This window comes from Papaver somniferum, chromosome 11 (assembly GCF_003573695.1).
Source record: "Papaver somniferum cultivar HN1 chromosome 11, ASM357369v1, whole genome shotgun sequence".
Taxonomy (NCBI): domain Eukaryota; kingdom Viridiplantae; phylum Streptophyta; class Magnoliopsida; order Ranunculales; family Papaveraceae; genus Papaver; species Papaver somniferum.
This window is the reverse complement of record NC_039368.1, coordinates 126134995-126155714: the sequence shown is the minus strand read 5'-3', so window position 1 is coordinate 126155714 and position 20720 is coordinate 126134995. Positions and strand designations below refer to the sequence as shown.

At 38.5% G+C, this 20720-nt stretch overlaps 6 protein-coding genes across 13 annotated transcripts; all 6 read left to right on the top strand.

Moving 5' to 3' along the window:
* The first annotated feature begins 514 nt into the window (after positions 1-514).
* On the top strand, positions 515-1213 carry LOC113325076. Its single transcript, XM_026573313.1, has one exon. It carries the CDS (start codon positions 515-517, stop codon positions 1211-1213), a length of 699 nt encoding a protein of 232 aa, XP_026429098.1.
* A 1557-nt stretch (positions 1214-2770) lies between these two features.
* Positions 2771-3991, top strand: LOC113323134 (suppressor protein SRP40-like). The gene has a single exon (XM_026571403.1). The coding sequence runs from the start codon at positions 2941-2943 to the stop codon at positions 3754-3756; it is 816 nt and encodes a 271-aa protein (XP_026427188.1). The 5' UTR covers positions 2771-2940; the 3' UTR covers positions 3757-3991.
* Positions 3992-6675: 2684 nt separating this feature from the next.
* Positions 6676-13586, top strand: LOC113323133 (germinal center kinase 3-like). Of its 4 annotated transcripts, none has more exons than XR_003347455.1 (23): positions 6676-7225; positions 7607-7861; positions 7960-8084; positions 8216-8260; positions 8398-8479; positions 8563-8631; positions 8814-8984; positions 9078-9143; positions 9312-9380; positions 9531-9602; positions 9768-9826; positions 10052-10330; positions 10679-10815; positions 10963-11054; positions 11132-11170; positions 11256-11318; positions 11615-11716; positions 11852-11903; positions 11992-12041; positions 12270-12334; positions 12487-12538; positions 12801-12924; positions 13027-13586. XR_003347455.1 is itself a non-coding variant. In XM_026571401.1 (23 exons), the coding sequence occupies exons 1-22, from the start codon at positions 7049-7051 to the stop codon at positions 12870-12872; spliced, it is 2193 nt and encodes a 730-aa protein (XP_026427186.1). In that variant the 5' UTR covers positions 6676-7048; the 3' UTR covers positions 12873-12915; positions 13027-13586. The 4 variants fall into 4 exon arrangements, 2 of the variants coding, with proteins under 2 accessions (XP_026427186.1, XP_026427185.1); XR_003347454.1 differs by having other exon boundaries at positions 13017-13586; XM_026571401.1 differs by having other exon boundaries at positions 12801-12915.
* Positions 13587-13939: 353 nt separating this feature from the next.
* Positions 13940-15560, top strand: LOC113322754. The gene is made up of 4 exons (XM_026570898.1): positions 13940-14062; positions 14185-14242; positions 14338-15017; positions 15110-15560. The coding sequence occupies exons 1-4, from the start codon at positions 14057-14059 to the stop codon at positions 15218-15220; spliced, it is 855 nt and encodes a 284-aa protein (XP_026426683.1). The 5' UTR covers positions 13940-14056; the 3' UTR covers positions 15221-15560.
* Positions 15561-15958: 398 nt separating this feature from the next.
* LOC113322756 (cytochrome b5-like) lies at positions 15959-17266 on the top strand. 2 transcript variants are annotated; one of them, XM_026570899.1, is made up of 4 exons: positions 15959-16246; positions 16354-16450; positions 16616-16682; positions 16762-17266. In XM_026570899.1, exons 2-4 carry the CDS (start codon positions 16376-16378, stop codon positions 17016-17018), a joined length of 399 nt encoding a protein of 132 aa, XP_026426684.1. In that variant the 5' UTR covers positions 15959-16246; positions 16354-16375; the 3' UTR covers positions 17019-17266. The 2 variants fall into 2 exon arrangements, with proteins under 2 accessions (XP_026426684.1, XP_026426685.1); XM_026570900.1 differs by lacking the exon at positions 15959-16246 and having other exon boundaries at positions 16269-16450.
* Positions 17267-18221: 955 nt separating this feature from the next.
* On the top strand, positions 18222-20116 carry LOC113320765. 4 transcript variants are annotated; one of them, XM_026568664.1, is made up of 2 exons: positions 18222-19305; positions 20072-20116. In XM_026568664.1, exons 1-2 carry the CDS (start codon positions 18573-18575, stop codon positions 20074-20076), a joined length of 738 nt encoding a protein of 245 aa, XP_026424449.1. In that variant the 5' UTR covers positions 18222-18572; the 3' UTR covers positions 20077-20116. The 4 variants fall into 4 exon arrangements, with proteins under 4 accessions (XP_026424449.1, XP_026424450.1, XP_026424451.1 ...); XM_026568665.1 differs by lacking the exon at positions 20072-20116 and having other exon boundaries at positions 18222-18714; positions 18994-19921; XM_026568666.1 differs by lacking the exon at positions 20072-20116 and having other exon boundaries at positions 18222-18714; positions 18816-19921.
* The last annotated feature ends 604 nt before the right edge of the window (positions 20117-20720 follow it).

The following is a 20720-nucleotide window of genomic DNA, read 5'->3' as shown; positions in this document are numbered from 1 at the left end:
TGAGCCCAAAGCTCAGCTCACTCCAAAAAGCTAAGGCCCAATTCATTGTGAAAGCCCAGTGCCTTCAAGGCTAATTTCAGTTCACTGAGCCCAAGCCTAAGTTTAAGGCCAAAGCCTAGTGCACTTCAAGACCAACTAAGCCCAAGCTCATTTCACTATCAAACAAGCCTATAATCCAAAGGTACCCTAAGTCCAAAGCCCAAAAGGCTTCATAGCCCAATAGCAATTTAGAAACCCAAATAGCTAAACACAACAAAACACTCCCAATCTCTGTGGATCGACCCGTACTTGCACGAGCTACAACCGACGACCGTGCACTTGCGGTATTACTGTAGGCCCGCGTTTTCATTGCGCTTAATTTTATACACGTTCCCGGGCCTGCCACTCTGCTCATCTTTCGGTTCTTGTTAATGGTGGTTCTACGGAGAAGTTTAAACCTACAAAAGGTCTTAGACAAGGAGACTCTCTTTCCCCTTATTTATTTCTGCTGGTGGTGGAGATTCTTTCTAAGTTAATGAACGATGCTGTGGAGAAGGGACAAATTCATGGCTTTAAAGTGACTGATACAGGTAGTGTAATATCTCATCTTCAATTTGCAGATGATACACTTATATCTATTGATGCTAATGCTGATGAGGTCACTAGATTATTTATTATTCTATCAGTTTTTGAAACTCTTACTGGCATGAAGTTGAACCTAGATAAAAACACTATGGTTAGTGTAGGGGATGATGAAGCTTTGGAAATTTTGGTTAAGGAGTTGGGCTGTAGATCGGAGAAATTGCCAATAAAGTATCTAGGACTTCCTATTGGTGCTAGTTTTAGATGTACTTCTGTTTGGGAAGTTGTTATCGAGAGAATGCAAAAGAAGTTGGCCACTCGGAAGAAGAAATATCTTAACAAAGCTGGGAGATTGATTCTCATTAAAAGTTGTCTTGCTAGTCTTCATGTTTACTTTATCTCCTTATTTCATCTGCCTGTGAGTATTGAGAAGAGAATGGTTAAGCTTATGAGGAACTTTTTTTGGGGAGATGTGGAAGGTAAGAAGAAGGTGGCTTGGGTTTCTTGGATCAAAGTATGTCTGCCTAAGAAAAATGGAGGTCTTGGTGTGAAAAGTTTGAGGGTTACTAACAAAGCTCTTCTTGCAAAATGGGTGTGGAGATACACTAGAAAAAAACTGCATTATGGGGAAGAATTGTGCAACAAAAACTAAAGGCTAAGGAGGGATAAATTTATTCCATACTGTTTATAAAGCGAGTAGAGATAAATTTTCTTCCATTGCAGACATGATTAGACAGGGTTGTTTGTTTGGAGATTTTAAGAAACAACTTAACATTAACGAGCAAATGGAGTGGGATTGGTTTAGAAGGGATCTTGGTAATGTTACAGTTTTAATGGAGGGTGAAGATGAAGTGGAGATGTTAGATAATTTCAGTTCAAAGGCTTGCTACGATGCATTGGAAGGCGCTTTGCCAGAATGTAATTTTGAAAAGTACTTATGGAGAAAAGACATCCCAAATAAGGTTAGTTTTATCTTGTGAGCTGTTTTTCACAATTCTCTACCTACTAGAGAAATGTTATCTCATCACAGGGTTGACTTACAGAGTATCAGATGTGTGATGTGCAATGAGGAAACTGAAACTGCGAACCACCTTCTCCTTCATTGTAGCTTTTCTTTTCAACTATGGGATTATTTTCTTAAAGCGTTTCACCTATCTTGGCCAATTCCAGCTACAGTTTTGGATTTTTTTCAAGCTTGGAACAGAAATGTTTTAACGGGAAGATGCAGGGACTTATGGTGGATCTTTCCGTATGTTCTAATTTGGATCATATGGAAGGAATGGAATAGTAGAATATTTGGGGGAAGGTCTAAATCAGTGAATGAGTTGGTCTTTCAAGCTAAACAGAAGATGGTCTTATGGAGCTGCGACAAAAGAACGTTTAGGTTCATTGATTGCAGCCAAATACTTCATAATTGGGAGCTGGTGTTACACATGTAAAGAGCTTAGTAATTCATCAAATGTTTCATTTTTGGGAGTATATCTTCATTTGCAATGAAGGTTGTGTTCAGAAATTTCAGAAAAATTCAATTTTTTCTTTCTGCAGCTTGATTGGAGTTACGTACAGATCTTGTGTTGTGCTTTTTTAGAAGATATTCTTTGCAGTCTTCATTGAAATTTCTTGCAGTTCCTGTGCAAGTTTCTGCAGCCTTTCTAGATTTCATTCGGGCTTTGAAATTTGAAGGGTTTTGAAGTTCTCAAGGTGTTATTTTTGGAGGGTTTGCAGGTTCCTTTTTGAACTGCAGTGTTGTTCTGGTTTCTTTCCTCACTCCGAGGAACTTTTCAGGTTAGGTTTGTTTTATTTTTGTAGCTCTTTCAAGTTAGCCTGATTGTGTTGTCGATGTAAGCCGCTTTTAGTCTTTGCGAAAGCGTTGATTTTTGCTCTGCAGTTCGAAGTATATTGCAGTCTCTTTTGTTTTTGTAACTATCGGTTCCTGGCCTCGGCTTGGTTCTTTTTTCGTTTAATATAACCTTTTTCTTTCAAGAAAAAAAACAACTTTTAAACCCACCACAAACCATCTTTTTCATTTAAAACATGAAAATCAAAATTTGCAATAGGATTCATTCAACACTGCACTCTATCCCCCAAAGTCATAAGCTAGCCTAGGGATGATAGGATAGTACCAAAAGATACTCAAGCTACAAAATAAAAAAACACCTACTAGTAGGATTAGAATAAGGGCAGACAATCATACATGAGCACACCAGGTCAGGTGAGGAGAGTAATTGATTGAGGTGGTCAGGTCAGGTCAGCCCTTTCCAGAGAAAAGTGGGTGAGGAGACCACAGAAATCAAAGTACTACTTACTTACTCTCACACACTCACACTCACACTCACACTCAATTCATTTTCCAAACCCTAAAAAAATCTCTCAAATCTCATGGAAGAATCATCATACAACAACTCATCATCTTCTTCATCAACAATCCGATTCCTAGGAATACTAAAACAACCAGCAACAACAAATAACAACAATCATACTTCCGATTCTTCAGACCTCCCATTCGAATTAGATGAGAGTGATGTAATCTGGTCTTCATCAGCACCATCAGCATCATCATCACCTGATTTACCAAACCAATCAATAACAACAGCAACTGATTTTATTATCACTGAATCTAATTCATCACCAACACTATCATCACCATCGACTCTGTCGAATTCGTCTCCGAGAAATTCATTTCGGAGTGATAAATTCGGTTTATCAGCTGCAATATCTGATGATAATTACCATCATAATAATCATTTGCAGAGGAAAAGAAGTTTGAATTCGCCTTTATCGGCTGCTTCTACTGCTGTTAGAATGATTCCTCCCATTCCAATTCAAAGGTCTAATGGCGGTGGCGTTGGTAGCGGTGGTGGCGGTGGTTCGGGTAGTGGTGGCGGTGGAGGGAGTTTCTTAGGTTCTTCGTCTCTAGGGAAGTATCCTTATAATCAATCTGCGCCTGTGAATGTTCCGGTTTGGCCGAATCGAAACCACCGATCCGGATCGGGAGGTAAAAAGGTTTATTATGAGGATGATGATGATGATGACGATGATGGGAGTTATGCTGAAATGCTTCCGCCTCATGAGATTGTTGCGAGGTCTCATCTGACTACTTTTTCAGTGTTTGAAGGTGTTGGTAGGACTCTTAAAGGTAGAGATCTTCGTCGTGTTCGGAATGCTGTTATGCAGAAAACAGGTTTCCTTGACTAGAATTCAACCTCCTTTTACTGTTTTTCGTAGCTTAATTTTGTTCATTTCGATTCCATTTCATTTTATTTCATCCATGGTATAATTATTCCGGTTGAAAACTGTATATTATGGGTTCTTTTGTTGTTGTTCTTTAAGTGTTATTGTAGACTATGTTCAATAATATATCCATATATATAACTTGGGATAATTTAGTGAAGAATACAACTTGTAAATTGGTTCTGATTGAATTGCTTCATTCGTTTTCGAGAGTATCTGGCATCAATCTCTTATTGTTAGCTTTTAATTGAAGTAGTAGTATTGGCTAGAAATGAGTCACTTCGTGAGTGTTTCCTATAGTGAGTGTTGTTGCTTTTAGACTTGTGAGCTTGTTGTCCAATTACAAGTTGCGAGCAAGGACTGGTGACGCTGTAAGTGGCTGAAAAGCAACACAACCGGTGGAAACATCATCCCATACTAGTGTTTAGTAGTTTGTGTGCTGAAAAAGAATGAATTGATGTCATATTGGTGTGAAATTGAGTTAATGTTCTTTATTGTGTCTCAAACTCATATTAATGAGGTTTTAGTAAAGTCATACGGCATATAGAAGTTTAAGATTTTACTGTTATGTGCGCCTCTCAGTTGCTCTGAATTCAATTATTGAATATGTGGCTCTAACTGTTCCTGCTAGTGAAGGGACTTTGTATGGGGCTGAGATATGGGTTCCCATCAAAGATTCAAAATAGTTACACTTGAAATGATGGGGAAATTTGATGGAAGATTCCATTAAAAGTGATGTGGATAAGTGACTTCAATTTTAGCCAGAAGTTCCTCAGCACAAGAAGATATTTTCTGAGTTTGTTGAAAACCTATGTCTAAATACTGAATAAACTAAAAGCAGTGGTCCAACTTGAGATGATCAACAAGTGGAGAAGCTTTGCAGATTGAACGGGTAAACAAGGGCGGCACCGTCCAGCATGAAGAATTGTACTACTAGCATGAAAGAGTTCACACAGCCTTTAGTCTGCAGAAAGGTTCGCTTGGCAACACACACTCCTGTTAATTAGGAAGGATGAGACTGTTTGGTAGGTAGATTTGGTTACTGCTGTACATTGTAAAGTCAGACTAATGTTAATTACTTGTGCCAGTCGGATGCAGACAGTGGATGTCCTATCCAGGTAAGTTCATCCAATTAGAGCCAAAAAAAGGTAGCTATCACTCTGCTTTACTGTGTTTTGCTAGATCCACTTGGTGGTGTGACAGTGTGGGCTAGGCTGATGGTGATACCAGCTGCTGGGTATAGTTTACGATGGATTAGACATGGTCTGTTAACAGCTCGCCAGGTATATTAAGACAGGATTAAAGGACTTGAGTTGAGTCTTAGCCCAGAACTGACTGTGATAGAGGGTTAAATCCTGCTTTTGTGTTGGGATAGTATGGGTTGAACGCCACTGAGAAGTGACAGTAACCATCTCTACCCAGGAGTTGGTGTGCTGCAGATCGAATCGTAACAACTAGTCCAGTTGTTTTGATTCTTCTCTCACATGGTGTGCAGGAGACTTTCTGTTCATGTGACTTCTCAGCCAAGTCTGTGACTGCAGCAAGGTTTGTGAATGCAGTAAGAAGTTCCAACTTACAGCTTTATAGCTGAGAGTTTTACTGCTTCACCATAGCCTTGAAGCTCAAGCCTAGACTGATGTTCTTGTACTGCAATATTTTACTGCTTCACCATAGCCTGTGAGTTTTACTGCAATATTTTGGTTTTCTTTCATGTGTATTACTGTATTATTATGTCCAATTCTATCATTGCTTTTCCTTCAGATTCTGCTTCCCCTAATTTATTTATTTTTCCTGTTGAGAGTTATCCACCAAATCCCAGTGTCCACTCACTGACAGAAAAGTAAAAGAGGAAAGATAAATCTAATACAGAAAAAAGGAATCAATCTACAGGATAGCAAGAAGATTACATGCCCCCCTGGGCTGCTGCCGGCTACACAAAGGACAATATGGGGTCGGTTCTCGGCCCACAGCCAAGAAGTACTGGTACCATAGTACTATAAGATAATGGGAGTTGCGGATACTCAGGCTCTCTGCCCCCACAACCAAGAAGGTGCAGTATCGTACTAAGAAAGAAGAATGGGAGTTGCTACTTGCAAGTACTAGTGGTCACTATTTCCTTACTAGTGTGAGTAGAACCAACCATATGCGAAAGGAATCCATCCTGTGTAGATAACTATTTATGTCAACTTGCCCAAACATATCATGTGAAATGAATAGAATCACAAATAGTATCACGAAAATGAATTAACAGTAACACTAGAGTGGGACTAAGATTGTGATCTTACTGGACATCTTTCTTTGTATCTTTTCTTTTCGTTAGAATCTTATTTGATCTATTTAGCTGTTGTCCCTACTGCACATTCGTTCTCTTTCAGTAGTGATCATAATTTTTTTTTTTTTTATGATTCTGCACACGTCCACTGTGTTCTTGAAGAACAATATGGCCGAAACTGTTGCCGGCGTTCAATCTTCATGTTGCCATGAATCAAGAACTCCTCCAAGCAAATGCATTCCAAACAATCAATCAATCCTAAACTTTTTAGAGCGCATATTGGCTGTCTTCTGCATTTCGGCGCAAGAAGAGAAAAATAAAAACAAGAGCATGTTAGATCCTAGCTGGGTTAGGCTGCTCCTTAATTCCCGTAAGTGCGTCTACAGCTCAGCTAATAAGGCTCACCTACCTAATCACCACTAGATTATCAATCATTGAATCATCCCGTCCATACAAAACTGAGTGAGTAGGACCCAATCGTCCCTTGTTGTACGGTATGTACGCACACGTGTCGGATTCTTAAAATGCTACGTCAGCAACTTCTTTTATCCTCCTCATTTGGCCCTCAACCGAACCGAAGTCAGTGAGTAGTGCCTCCCCCGGCTCCTCCTCCTACTCATCAGTTAAACACTCTCTTCTCTCGTTTGTTTTTCTCTCTCTCTGAGTTTGAGACTGAGTCTGACTCTCTCTCCCTAAAAGAGGAAAACGGCGTTTCTCATGGTGGTCAGTCAGGTCAACTCATCATCATCACAACCACCACAACTGAGTCAGTTACAGTATTATTGACTCACTCGTCTTTCTTGTTAAACAAACAGATAGAAACAAATAGAGTCGTACTTGTACTACTCCTTCGTTGTTATTGTCTGTTGCCGAAAGCAGCAGACTGTTTTTTTTTTTTTAATTTATTTTTCTCTTGTTAAAATCTCTCATCGGGATAATCATCAACATCAAGCAGCAGCAGCTGAGTGTGATTAATTGATTTGGATGATGCGTAAAATGGGAAGCGTGAGAAAGAATTTCAGCGCAAATCCAGGGGATTATAAGTTATTAGAAGAAGTAGGTTATGGAGCAAGTGCTACTGTTTTTAGGGCGATCTATCTTCCTACTAATGAAGTTATTGCTGTCAAGTGCTTAGATCTTGATCGATGCAATAGTAATCTCGTCAGTTCTCTACCCCTCTTTATTGCCTCCTCATCTCATTAATTTCTTCAATTGACTTTTTTTTCTTCAATGATTGAGCTCAATTTATAATTTAGGTTTTCTCGATTTTGAATTTGATTTTTTGGGATTCTTTTGATTTATTTCTTGTTCTGGTAAGATCTTAGATCAGGAAATTAGGTAAACACACACTTGGGGAAACATAAGATTAATTGGATTTTACTGTTTTCTTAGACAGGTAGTTGTTGAAACATAGCTAACAGTAACTTATAATTTTAGTGGAAATCCAGTTCATCTGGATTCTATGTTCTTGTTGACACTTGCTTTAGGTTGGGTTGGGGTTTTGTGGTTTTTTTTTTTTTGATGGATTGAATGTTTGTGTAGGATGACATACGCAAGGAGGCACAAACAATGATTTTGATTGATCATCTGAATGTGATTAAGGCGTTTTGTTCGTTTGTTGTTGAACAATGTCTTTGGGTGGTAATGCCATTTATGGCTGAAGGTTCTTGTCTACACCTAATGAAGATTGCATATCCAGATGGATTTGAAGAGTTTGTTATTGCTACTATCCTTAAAGAAACACTTAAAGCTTTGGAGTATCTACATCGGCATGGGCATATACATCGTGACATCAAGGTTTGTTCATCACATTCAATTGTATTACTAGTAATGGAAAGGATATATGTATGTTTATTTGGAGAGGTTAATTGAATTAAGGGAATGGATCTACGCAGGCTGGAAATATACTGCTTGATAGCGATGGAATAGTGAAGCTTGGGGATTTCGGAGTGTCAGCTTGTATGTTTGACAAGGGTGACAGGCAACGGTCAAGGAATACTTTTGTAGGAACTCCATGCTGGTCAGTTGTTGTTTTTCCCCCCCTCCTAACAAGTTTTTTCCTCAAATGAAAATCTACTACTTTATTCCTTCTTTTCTTTCTTCAATGCTATACACAATTTGAATTCCGAAACATACCCCACATTTTTACAGGATGGCTCCAGAAGTTTTGCAGCCGGGAAGTGGATACGATTTTAAGTGAGTGCTGGTTTTTTGTCTCTTGCTGTACTGTATAAGAGTTAGCAGGTGTCTGCCTTTTTCTTTGTATAACATATATGGACTGTTCACTGCAATGTTAATGAACTGACAGTGTCTATTCGATCAACACCTTGCAGAGCTGATATCTGGTCATTTGGGATAACTGCTTTAGAGTTGGCCCATGGTCATGCTCCATTCTCAAAGTACCCTCCGATGAAGGTAAAAACAATTTTGTGAATGCTTCTATACAACTATTTCATTATTACGAAAGAGCTTTTGACTTATGTGTCTCCTTGTGTTAGGTTCTTCTAATGACCATCCAGAATGCCCCTCCTGGACTCGATTATGATCGAGATAAAAAGTTTTCCAAGGTATGACTTATCATTCTGGGTAGTGAATTATTTAGAGGGCCAATCATATCCATGCCACTGATCAGTCCTTGTATCGTTTCATACTTTAATTAGGTTGTTCTTACGCCTCATACAGTTTTTCTGTTATAAGATTTTGGTATCACTAATTATGTTCTAATTAGAGGATTTCCAGTTGTTATCAGTCCTTTAAAGAAATGGTTGCCATGTGCTTGGTGAAAGATCAAACAAAGAGGCCAACTGCGGAGAAATTATTAAAGCATTCTTTTTTCAAACATGCAAAACCTCCAGAGCTTTCTGTAAAGAACCTTTTGAAAGATTTGCCACCACTTTGGGACCGCGTAAAGGCCCTCCAGGTTGTCATTTTTACCATTGTGACCCAGATGATTTTGTTTTGTTCTTTTTGGTTATTACTATCGAAGAATTTTGATCTTATTACCTTCTTACAGCTCAAAGATGCTGCACAATTGGCTTTGAAGAAAATGCCCTCAGCAGAGCAAGAAGCAATATCGCAGGTCTGAGTTTCTAATTAGTATTGTTGAAGTCTTTTATTTCATTTGTGGATACTGGTATAAGTTTTTCACTTTCTAGTTTTTAGATCTTCTAGCCGGACTCTTATCACATGCATGGTTATTCTTTTTCCTGTACTCATGTCGGGGATTTCCTGGTGCTTTGTATAACAGAACGAGTACAAGCGAGGCGTGAGTGCGTGGAACTTCGATGTTGAAGACTTGAAAGCTCAAGCGTCCCTGGTATGTCTCATTTTTGTATTCCTTTATAGGTTCAAAGTTGTTCCATTTAGAAGGAAATCAACATAAAGAACGGCCGTGCTACTGTTATTTTTTGATATTGTACTACCGTCTGTCTTGGGGATAGCTTTACTTATTTCTCCACCTCATTAGGTTCTTGATTATGATGATGAGCAAGGGCTGAAAGAAGAAGATGAGTCCATGGATTTATTTTCTAATCACAAGGTTCTTTTCCTATATCATCCCAAGTCCTTAAATTTCTTAACTCTTAGGCTCTCGGGAAACCAGGGAGTTAAAGAGTATGGTATAACCAAAGAGTATGTCTTTACATTTATGATCCATCTGTAGCAAATTTTCTGGAAGATTAACTTATTGTTGCTCTTATTGCAGCATGCATCTTCATCTAAATCCAACTTGGCAAATTCCCCTCCAAATAGAAGTGCTCTGAGGTAAGTTTTTCAAGTGGCTGAGTTAACCAAAGTTCCTGGAATCGTATAATCTTCTGGTGCTGTTTCATGTTGTATTTTCTCAATTTTAAGGTTTTAATAGTCTCCGATGAGCTGTGCGGGGAACTTAAAGTTGTGGTTATAGGTGTTCTTCGTTTTTTGCCCGTCTTGGTACTGCATTGCTATTGTGCACGATTGTGATCTTATTTTGCCACCCTTACTTTGCAGGGGTAGTGTAAGCAGTGCTGAACTATCACGGTATGGGAGCTCGAATGGAAAAGGGGTAATTGTGGAACCTAATTGCAATAATGGCAGTCAAGAAAAATCTGATCTGTGTGAAAAAGAGGTATTGGGTAGTGACTCAGTGTTGTCAACACCAGACAAGGGTGTGTTGCAAGGTCCACCTCAGAACCAAACTGTTACAGGCCGCCAAACTCGAAGTGGACCACTCATGCCTAATGCTGTGCTTTCTCATTCACAATCAGAAAGAGGGCGTTTATATGAAAGGTACGTGGTCATTTTGTATGAATCATTTAGATCACTGTGTTAATGCTTCTTTAGTTTTGTGTTGCAAATTTAAATATTTTATCATCAATGGCAAGCTCAGATTCACCTCTTGTTTGCAATGAGGATGGAAAATCACACACGTGTACACTATCTAGAGAAGAAACATATTTTGGTCGTCAGGATGTAAATGGCTCAAAGGTTGTTTGTTTGGTGCAGCTAGAGATGACCTATAAAATATGTGAAAATGAAAAGATGGGTTTAGTTTTACTTTTTAAACTCTTTTTACATAAATGTCACCTTACTCACCAGTGGAGGTTGATCATATTGCTGGTATTCTTATTTCTGAAGGTGTGTGGCGGAGAACCAACCAGTGCCTGAGAAAGGCAAATCCAATGTACGAAGGGCTCCCAGCTTTAGTGGCCCTCTGATGCTCCCAAACCGAGCTTCTGCAAACAGTTTATCAGCTCCAATATGGCCTTCAGGAGGTAATCAGATAGGGGGAGTCGTGATAGAACAGCTCATCATGTTATTATTAATATAGTTGATAGTAATTACAGTAGCAAATTTGTAATACAGCTTAAACAATGAGTAAACATTAGTAACTCATTCCAATAATCCTGTTCCCTCTCTAGGATTCAGAGATGAGGATAAATCAAAGGGCAATGTGGTACAAATTAAAAAAGGCCGGTTTTCAGTGACGTCTGAGAGTTTGGATCCTGGAAAGGTAGGAAAACTTCCGTCTGGTATCTGGGCTTCACCTATTACTACTTATTGAATTGTGTTGACATCTCCATTCTACAGGACTTTCCCTCATGTACAGTTCCACGAGGATCCTCAACGGTTAGTAAGCTATTCTGTAAGCTTCTTACTTGATAATCTAATAAAATATGGACTTCTCTTTGACATTTTACTATTGTGATTCCAGGGGTCGTCGCCTCTTAGAAAATCTGCAAGTGTTGGCGAATGGCTATTTGATGCTAGACCAATGGTAAGTGTGCTTGCCTTGATATTCTCTTTTATTAATTTAAGTGATTGTCTATTCCAATAAATAGGACCACACTTTCTGACAAGGTTCCTGCCGAGGATATATGCCCTATCTCGTATACTAAGGAGAACCTTGGGGCTTGGTGACCAATATTCTTTTGTTTCAATAAACCTGTTTTTATGTTGGTTCTTATTGAGAGACGTCAAATTAGCAACGACTCTAGTCTGTATGGTTATCCCCAGGATTATTATTATTCGTTACTATAAGCTGCAATTGCAATGTCCTTTTTCTGTTTTCAGCCTAACAACCTATCACCAAAGGAAGGGAGCAACAACGCGGTGCCTACATCGCTTCTTATGCCTCACCTTCAGAATATATTACAGCAGACCACGATACAACAAGTAACTAAAAATTATTTGATATGTTCTTCAAAAAGTCTTACATATTGCCATAACTGATACTAAGGTTCCTTAAAGAACTATATCTGGTAAAAGAAACTCTGGCTTCCTTCTTAGACATTTTGTGTGCCCTTCCAGGATCTCATTACGAATTTGTTGAGTACCTTGCAACTAACTGACGTAGTAGATGGTGAGTGGAAGATTGCTTTTACCTTGTTTCCTTTTAATAATTAATGAGTGGTTTTCATTTTGGTTGATGGAATGCAACTATGTTTCAGGTGGTCATACAGGAAATACGCAAGTACAACCTTTAGAAAACAATGCAGCTGTAAGTAAATCATCTGTGTTTAAGAACTGTGTATTAATAGTAGCAGTTTTCTATCTTGTTCTCTTCATGGGACTGAACACAAACATAAATTGGTTGTGTGTAAAGCGATTTGCATAACTGTATGTGCTGTCAAAAAGTGAAATTGAATGTCAAAAGCCTTTGAAAATGATGGCTGCTTTATATAATTGGCTCATGGCTGACCATACTATTAATGCATTGTTTCGACAGGTTGACCCAGCTGCTTCCGAAAGAGAGCGGTTGTTACTGCTTAAAGTGTCAGAACTTCAGGCCAGGTATGCCTTCAAATTAAAACATAAACTAAAGGATAAGCTTGGATGATGGTTTAACATATCGATTCAGCATTCGCTGTATTTGTGGATTCTTAATAGTTTTAGCGACATATAACTTGATATTTAAATGCTTAAAGATCCTCCCTTTTCTGCAGAATGATCACTTTAACGGATGAACTTACTTCCGAAAAGTTGAAACACTTACAGGTGAGTGTCTAAGCGGACAAGTCATATTTGATCCGTTATTGAATTTCTTATGATGGATGTCATGAAAGGATATTCTGCATAACCTTTTTTACGATCTACCATGGACATGATGGTTGCCTTTGCGATGTTTCTGATGGCTAACTAACATACTTCAGTTACCGGCATAAAACGAATAACCTCTTGATGATATCATTAAATATGTTTATGTTCCAAATGTTATATATTATCTGCATGAGCTGAATTTGTATTTCTGCAACTGCAGCTAAAACAACAACTAAGTTATATGAGTGGTCGAGAAGAAGGAAGTAGCAGAAAAGGAGAAAGGGAGAGTTGAAGAAACCAAATTCCTGATCACTGTAAAAAGCGCAAAGCACCATGTAATTCAAGTAACATATCTAGCCCCTAATGATTCCGCTGCCGCCAGTTTATTTTATTTTTCCCTTGTTTGTAACTTTTGCAAGGGTTTTAACCTTAACAGAACCTTGTAGAAAGAAGCGAAAGCTGGAGCAGAGCGGGCGGCCATTTTAGTTCCCTGGCATTGATATTCCCATTATTTTACTGAAGGAACTTGTGTGAAAGATCTCACAGCCTTCTCAGCGTGATGTCGAATACAGAAACAAGAAAACATAAACGGAAACAAAAAAAAAATCTAGTTATCTCAAAAACAGTAAATTCATTCGGTTTCGTTCATTATAAAGTGCACAGAGTTGAAACCTGATCGGTGACTATGATTTGTAGTAGAAGTAGTAGAAGCGATAGAAGAGAGCAGTTTCCGGCGAAGCCAATTATTTATAAACCAAGTCAATCGCCGACCTGGAATTTGGGCTGTTTGGTTGGCAATGGTGATGTTGTATTTATATTTACTAAGTACAAAAAACGAATTAATTATACATTTAGAAAAAAATAAACGCACATCTTGTCCATGGCTAAGCAATAAGGCTGCATGGTGTACTATTATGGCAAAAAAAGTTGTCAGTGCCAATTGTTTGGCCCTTGTATTTTTGAGGTTTGTTCAATGTATTGTTATTGCCTTTCTGGTTCTTTGGCAGTTTGCTTCTTCAATCTCCTTTATTCTAACTCAGGATCTGAAATCTATTGTATCCAAGTTCATGCATATATCAAAAAATTCCATTCCTGATCTGGTCTGGTCTGTTTGATAATGGTGAAGTGATGGGTACACTGGATGTCTTCATGGTTGCTTTACAAAGCTTGACAGCAACAAGATTCAAAGAACAGTGCATCCAAATATGAAATACCAAATTCACTCTTAGATTTGATGGTCGGGACCCCAAGAAAATTGTTCAACATAAAGCTAACATGGGTGTGGGGGGAATGTCTGGGCTCAGAATATTATGCATCTAATTATTGGATTCCTACATTTCCTGATGATGAACGTGGTGGCCTTATATTTAGGCCACCACACCTCTCCACTCTTCATCTTCCAATCACCACCACCATCACCACCAATAGACTTCACTGTTCTCTAATATCCAAGACATCTCTGAGGTTGCTGCAAAAATGAGGGTAAGCAAACATAGCCATAGGTCACCATTTCGAATCCCTCCCTTCAGGGTTACTAGGGATATGGGATTCTTGAGACTGTTTTTTAAGTTGTATTAATTCTGAAGTTGTTTTTGGAAATGCAGATTTTCAACTGGGTGCAAGGGAAGCTCAACAATAATGACATGGTTTCCCACAAAAGAGGTTTCATTTCGCCGCTAGTAACTGATTACATTTCAGTTTACATGTTATTTTGTTTCTCAATTTCTAACTTTTTTTCTTTGTTGACATTTATGCAGGAATTAATGTTGCTAATGAGATTGTAGATACTCGAGTGTTAGAAGATTCTGTGAACTTAGATGACATTCTAGCAATTGGAACGTTCGGGTTTGATCAGTCGAATCCCTTCAACTCCGAAACTGAAGAGGACATAGGAGATTCAAAGTCGTTGGTTGTTGAATGTTGTCCGGAAACAGAAACCGGGCTGGAAACAGAAGAAATAGCTGCAGATTTCAAGTCACTGGTTGTTGAATGTTGTCAGGAAACAGAATCCAGACAGGAAACCAACATGACCATTGATACTTGTGTAGCTACTGCAAATGAACTTTGTCTCTTTGATAATGAAATGCTTAATAACCAACCGGAGAAAGATGATGAGAACAATGCTGAGAAGAAGAATAAAATGACGCTTTCTGACTTGTTCTTAGCGGATGACTACTTCTTCCGCAATCCAGATAATAATGTTGGCAACATTACTGCTGATGTTAAGAAACCATCAGATTGCCGCGATAGTTGTGAGGAGCGAGTCAAAACTGTACATACTAGTACTCCTCCCACTGCTTCTGCTGCACTGGTCCAAACAAAGGATAAAAAACCCGGCTGCTCATTCATCCAGAAGTTGCCAATACCTTGTCTGACCGCCGGGAAAGATTCATCCTGTTTCATATATTCTCGTCTGCCAACACGAAAATTACACCGAGTCAGTAAAGTGCTTTTTCTCGTTTTTCAATATGTATACATTCTATAAAAATAGTGAGTTCTGGTATTTATAGTTTCCAAATGCGTGTGCAGATGATGGCTAAAATGTTGAAGAAGAAAAAGAAGATTCATCCTGCGGCAGCGCAACACGAAGGTGAGAATGCAGACAGTACCGAATCAAAGATAATAAAAGTTTGTCATTAACAAGCTACATGGGATAGAAAAGACGTACGGCTGAGTGAATTCAGGAAATATCTCTTGTCAAAACACCATTGTTTTTGACAATCCTGCCAAGTGGTGACGGCAGCAATTATCCTAGCTAGCTCCAATGGATATATTCAGCAGAAGTTCTAAAAGTTTGGTGTGTGTTTTCGCTTTTTTCTGTAAAGCTTCATATGTTTTCATATCTGTAGGTCTTCTCTGTTTGGGGTCTTTTGGTTTGTGCATAACTACCAGTCAGCATGAGATTGTCATCAAGAAAATATCTTGGTTACTTTCTCGATGGTTTGTCAAGACGAAAAATCAATGGAGATTGTTTGATAAATTATTAATGTTTTGATTTTTACATAGAAAATAATGCAATTTGAGTCCTAAAATTAGGCTGTTGTTAGAGAAAATAAACAAAAGGAAAAATGAGGAAACAAACCAAACTTGGACTAAACAACTTTTCAGAATGTTTGAATTTCAGTTCAGTGGAAACACCACTTCTGGATTTGCAAAGAAGAAGAGAACTTGAATTTGTAGAGAAATTTGTTTACAATTTGATTTCTCTAACCTCATCACGCTATGAATACCATGTTAAACAACCATGTATGTGTGTGACTTGACTTCGGGTGTGTTGTCCACGTTACTTGCAAAAAGAAGATCCATTCCAACACGGAAAATACATGAAATTTTACTACAATCAACATTTTTAAAATAATATAAATAAGTTCTAAAATTCTAGTTTGACAGAGAAATGAGACTCCAGAATTACTGGAAATTAAGACAGACTTGTATATTTTTTATATTTATTTATATGAAGAGCTATAATTCTTGTTCTGTGATCTAGCTAGCTGGTGGTGAGTACAATAAATAAATTGGCAGAGAAATTAAAGTAGTCACCATTCAATATACTTACCAGCAGAAAAAGGTGACAAAAAGTTGGGTGGAGAGAATTTAAATGAGAGCTTCCTCAGTCAAAAGTAGTTGAAGAAGAAGATCCAACCTAACTAGCTTAGCTACCTCCAGGTATTTAATTTCTTCATTTCCTGCTCTTGATTTAGATTTATCAAACTACTATTCCTGCACTTGAATTGTAAATCAGGCTAAGTACTTTCATCATCAATAACAAACAGATCCTCCTCTTGAGTACAAGAAATGAAGACCCATTCTTATGAGGATTTGTTGAAGCACAATCAAAACAAGGATTGCTGGCTTCTAATCTCTGGCAAGGTCAGAATCAGACCTCTGCCCTCATGTTGTTTTTGTTAAATTTTCACTTTGAATCAGAAATTTAATCATGTTTCCAGTATTAGATCTAAGGATCTAGTTGTTGCCACTTTACTGTTTTACATACTGCCAAATTAGATGAAGAAGCTTATTAATTTTATTTTTCAGGTCTATGATGTGACAGAATTCATGGAAGATCATCCTGGCGGTGATCAAGTCTTGCTAACAGCAGCTGGTAATTTGAAACTGCATTGAATCTTGGGCATTTTGTATGTGATTGCAGAATCTGGTTATGAATATTAATTGATGTGCAGGAAAAGATGCAACTGAAGATTTTGAGGATGTGGGTCACAGTGAATCTGCCAGAGATATGTTGGTGAAATACTGCATTGGAGACATCGACAGTTCAACTATTCCGGTGAAACGTCAATACACTCCGGCCGGACAGCAGATTAAAACAACCCTGGATACCACTTCAGGTTTCGGAGTAAAGATTTTGCAGTTCCTAGTCCCTCTATTGATCCTGGGATTAGCTTTTGGCATCCGCCAATACTCCAAGAAGCTGGACTAGACGGAAAAACTCACACATACTGATTCTATTTAAGAGCTCAATAGACATTAGTATGTTCTGATCTCTAATTATGTGTGTTTTATTTTGTTTTAGAGTCTCAATTATGTCTGTAACTGGTTAGCTAGTCCTAATAGCAGCTACAAATTCATTTCCGAGTCCTGAATTTGAAGTCAGAACCACTCTCATTCTCCAAATAAGATCTTTTATTGAATTATTACTAAAAGAAATGAACCGACTGTTTCTTCTTAGCCTTGTTCTTCTTCTTCAAACTCTCAACTGTTAGTCTTCCTCTTTTCCCCATATAAGTACCAGTGTTGAGGGAAAATAAACTTTCAACATAATTCTCTTCTCCGCTCATATCTAAACACCCAATATTTGGTTTTCTAGCAGGGTCGTATAATTCTAGATCATCCGTATCCTCAAGCTTAAGTAGAATCTCACCACATAAGCTTCACAGCATCATAGGGACAAGTAAACTCTGTATAGTTAATGTCATAAAGTTTTGTCCAAGATTCTTCAACTCCATAATCCTGCATTACCCATACATCAAACGTCTGCGCAAAACCAACAAGAACACAAAGGCACCCTTCCAAGACTCCTAAACTCACAAACCAATGCTTCTTCTAATTCTCCAGAGGTTCTTTAGGTAGTTGAATATCTCCCAACCTCTCGTCACTGATATCCAAAGAGACTATAACATTGGAAGAACACTCTTTGTCTGCATCAACACGTTTTTTTTCCGCCAAACCAATGAAGCGTTCCATTAACAAGCACCCCAGAAACTGGCTGAGCATAATAAAACTCATACGGAATAGGTGGAATGATTTTCCATGTATCCGTTCGCAACGTGTAAACTTCGACTAACCAACCATCCTTCACTCCATGAGAGTCCGGCTCAGAACGTACTCCTTTGGGGTCTATCAGGTTAAACAGTTTGTAATCATCGTGTTGGAACAAAGGAGAATATTTGGTTTCTCTATTTATGATTGGCTCACATTGCAAGAAAATATTCTCTAGATATGTTGCTATCTATACGAATATGTGGCATGTATAGGATATATATATACACGTCTTGTAAAACCTCCATTGATAATAAGAAACCCTAATCATTCTTCTCCCGTGGACGTAGCAACATAGCCGAACCACGTTAAACTGTGTTTCTTCTTTAATCAGTTTTAGTTTACTGCATAACATCTTATGCAGATCCAATATTGACTGCATAACATCTTATGCATACTGCATAACACCTTATGCATACCAACATGGTATCAGGGGATCGTTAACGATCCTGACCGTTTCTCTGTAATCAAGTTTTTGTTTCTCTGTGTGTTTGCTATGGCATAATCAGATCATAATACTAGTTTGCGTTTAACCTCTGTCTTGCTGAATGATGTCAATTATGTAAGCTGGTCTAGGGATGCTGCTCTTGCTCTTGGGGGTAAAAGAAAATCTGGGTATATTGGTGAGAATAGTACCTGTCCAGATGCTAAGGATCCAAAGTATGAAGATTGGATTGTTGATGATCAACTTGTTCGCACGTGGCTTCTTCAGTCGATGGAACCACATATTTCGGAAATCTTCTCGTTCTCAGAATATGCAAAGGATTTGTGGAAGTCTGTTGCTAGTCTGTATGGCTTACGGAATAATGTTGCTCGGGTGTTTGAGCTGAAACGTGAGATTGCTGAGGCTGAACAAGGTACGAAAAGTTTTACTGAGCATTTTGGTTATTTAAAAAAGAAATGGGATGAACTGGATACCTATCGTCCTCAAACAACTGATGCCAAAATTCTCTTGAAGAGGGTTGAGGAGGATAAAATCTTTGATGTGCTCAGTAGCCTCAAACCAGAGTATGAATCTCTTAGAAGCACTATTCTCATGAGTGCTGAACTGCCAAGTCTATCTAATGTTTGTGCGACTGTGCAACGTGAAGAGACGCGTAAGAAAGTTATGAATCCTAATTCTAAAAGCATTATAGACCTGGATGCAGCTGAATCAAGTGCTCTTATGAGCTCCAAAGATGATAAACGACGCGCCATGCCATTTGATAAGGACCAGAATTCTCGTGCTAAGGGTAAGAGAGAAGTTTTTCATTGTGATCATTGTAATAAAACTGGTCACACCAAGGATCGCTGTTGGGATATTTATCCTCATCTTAAAGCTACTTTTGACAAAAATAAGCTTGCTCGAGCTGCTGTAGATGACAATTCATCCTTTACCATAGACCAATTGAAGGATTTCTTTAACCAGTTGGGTAATAAGACTGAGCGCAAGGCCAACCATACTTCAGGTAACCTACTATCCTTTCTTACTACGCCTGTTTCCAACCGCCAAGTTTGGATTATTGATTCAGGAGCTACAGATCATATGGCAAATGATCCTTCGTCAGTTCATGCATTTATTCGCAGCTCTCATAAAGATGTGTCACTTGCTAATGGCTCTACTGCTCCTGTGATGGGCAGTGGGAAAGTGCATTTTTTTCCAGATTGTCCGCCATCTAATGCACTTGTTGTTCCATCATTTCCTACTCAGTTTTATCTGTTGGTCAAATCACTAATTCTCTGAATTGTGATGTTACATTTACCCCTACCTCGGTCATCTTTCAGGATCGAAAGACGAAGAAGACGATTGGTAGAGGCATCTTTTCTCATGGATTGTACCTGTTACGCTCTAGTGATATGGCATGTCTTACTCAAAGATCTACTCCGCAGTTCCTTTATCATAAACGACTTGGACATCCTTCTAGTCGTGTTTTGTCTAGGATTTTTCCCACTTTTTCTGTCCAGACTCAAGTCTGTGATGTTTGTCAGTTTTCTAAACAATCTCGTTTTCCATTTCCTAATTCTGTGACTCGTGCTACAATGCCTTTTGAATTAATTCATTCTGATTTATGGGGCCCTGCTCCAATTGATGCTTATGATGGGTATAAGTATTTTGTTATCTTTATAGATGATTGGTCACGTGCTACATGGATCTATTTACTCAAATCCAAAACTGAAGTTTCATCTGTATTTGCGGTTTTTCATTGTATGATACGCAACCAATTTGATGCACAGGTTAAAATCTTTAGATCAGATAATGTCACTGAGTTTGTCAAAGGCACTCTTCCAGGTTATTTGCGTAGTCATGGTATTATCCATCAAACTAGCTGTGTTGGTACTTCACAACAAAATGGTGTTGCTGAACGGAAACTACGTCATATTCTGGAAACTACTCGTGCTCTTATGATTCAGATGCATGTTCCAAAGAAATTCTGGTCTCATGGTTCTCTGACGGCCACTTATTTGATCAATCGTCTGCCTAGTCGTGTGCTTGAGTTCAAATCTCCATTAGAGGTGTTGAAACGTCATCAGCCTGGCATTTCTCATCTCAGAGTTTTCGGTTGTGTCTGTTATGTACATTTACAGGCAAAGCTTCGTGATAAACTGGATTCAAGGGCAACTAAATGTGTGTTCTTTGGTTATTCATCTACAAAGAAAGGTTATATTTGTTATCATCCACCAACTAGAAAGCTACAGATTTCTCGTGATGTTGTATTTGATGAAGCAGTGGCTTACTTTCAGTGTGATTCTGGCAGTCGGTCTCAGGGGGAGTGTTACACAGATTTGGCACCACTTCCAGTTGTTACTGAGATACCTACTGCAACAGATTCCCACAGAGATAATGGTGGTGGGGTAGAGTTGGTGGACTTACCTAATGCAGTGT

Bases quoted from the DNA above. Each gene is read 5' to 3' on its own strand.
- LOC113320765 (XM_026568663.1), top strand. From the start codon at position 18,573: ATGGAACCACATATTTCGGAAATCTTCTCGTTCTCAGAATATGCAAAG. The intron at 19,306-19,621 runs GTAACCTACTAT...GTCATCTTTCAG, and splicing joins CAAGGCCAACCATACTTCAG to GATCGAAAGACGAAGAAGAC.
- LOC113323134 (XM_026571403.1), top strand. From the start codon at position 2,941: ATGGAAGAATCATCATACAACAACTCATCATCTTCTTCATCAACAATC.
- LOC113322756 (XM_026570899.1), top strand. From the start codon at position 16,376: ATGAAGACCCATTCTTATGAGGATTTGTTGAAGCACAATCAAAACAAG. The intron at 16,451-16,615 runs GTCAGAATCAGA...TTTATTTTTCAG, and splicing joins GGCTTCTAATCTCTGGCAAG to GTCTATGATGTGACAGAATT. The intron at 16,683-16,761 runs GTAATTTGAAAC...ATTGATGTGCAG, and splicing joins AGTCTTGCTAACAGCAGCTG to GAAAAGATGCAACTGAAGAT.
- LOC113323133 (XM_026571401.1), top strand. From the start codon at position 7,049: ATGATGCGTAAAATGGGAAGCGTGAGAAAGAATTTCAGCGCAAATCCA. The intron at 9,381-9,530 runs GTATGTCTCATT...CCACCTCATTAG, and splicing joins TGAAAGCTCAAGCGTCCCTG to GTTCTTGATTATGATGATGA. The intron at 9,827-10,051 runs GTAAGTTTTTCA...CTTACTTTGCAG, and splicing joins CCAAATAGAAGTGCTCTGAG to GGGTAGTGTAAGCAGTGCTG.
- LOC113325076 (XM_026573313.1), top strand. From the start codon at position 515: ATGAACGATGCTGTGGAGAAGGGACAAATTCATGGCTTTAAAGTGACT.
- LOC113322754 (XM_026570898.1), top strand. The intron at 14,243-14,337 runs GTTTCATTTCGC...ACATTTATGCAG, and splicing joins CATGGTTTCCCACAAAAGAG to GAATTAATGTTGCTAATGAG. The intron at 15,018-15,109 runs GTCAGTAAAGTG...ATGCGTGTGCAG, and splicing joins CAACACGAAAATTACACCGA to ATGATGGCTAAAATGTTGAA.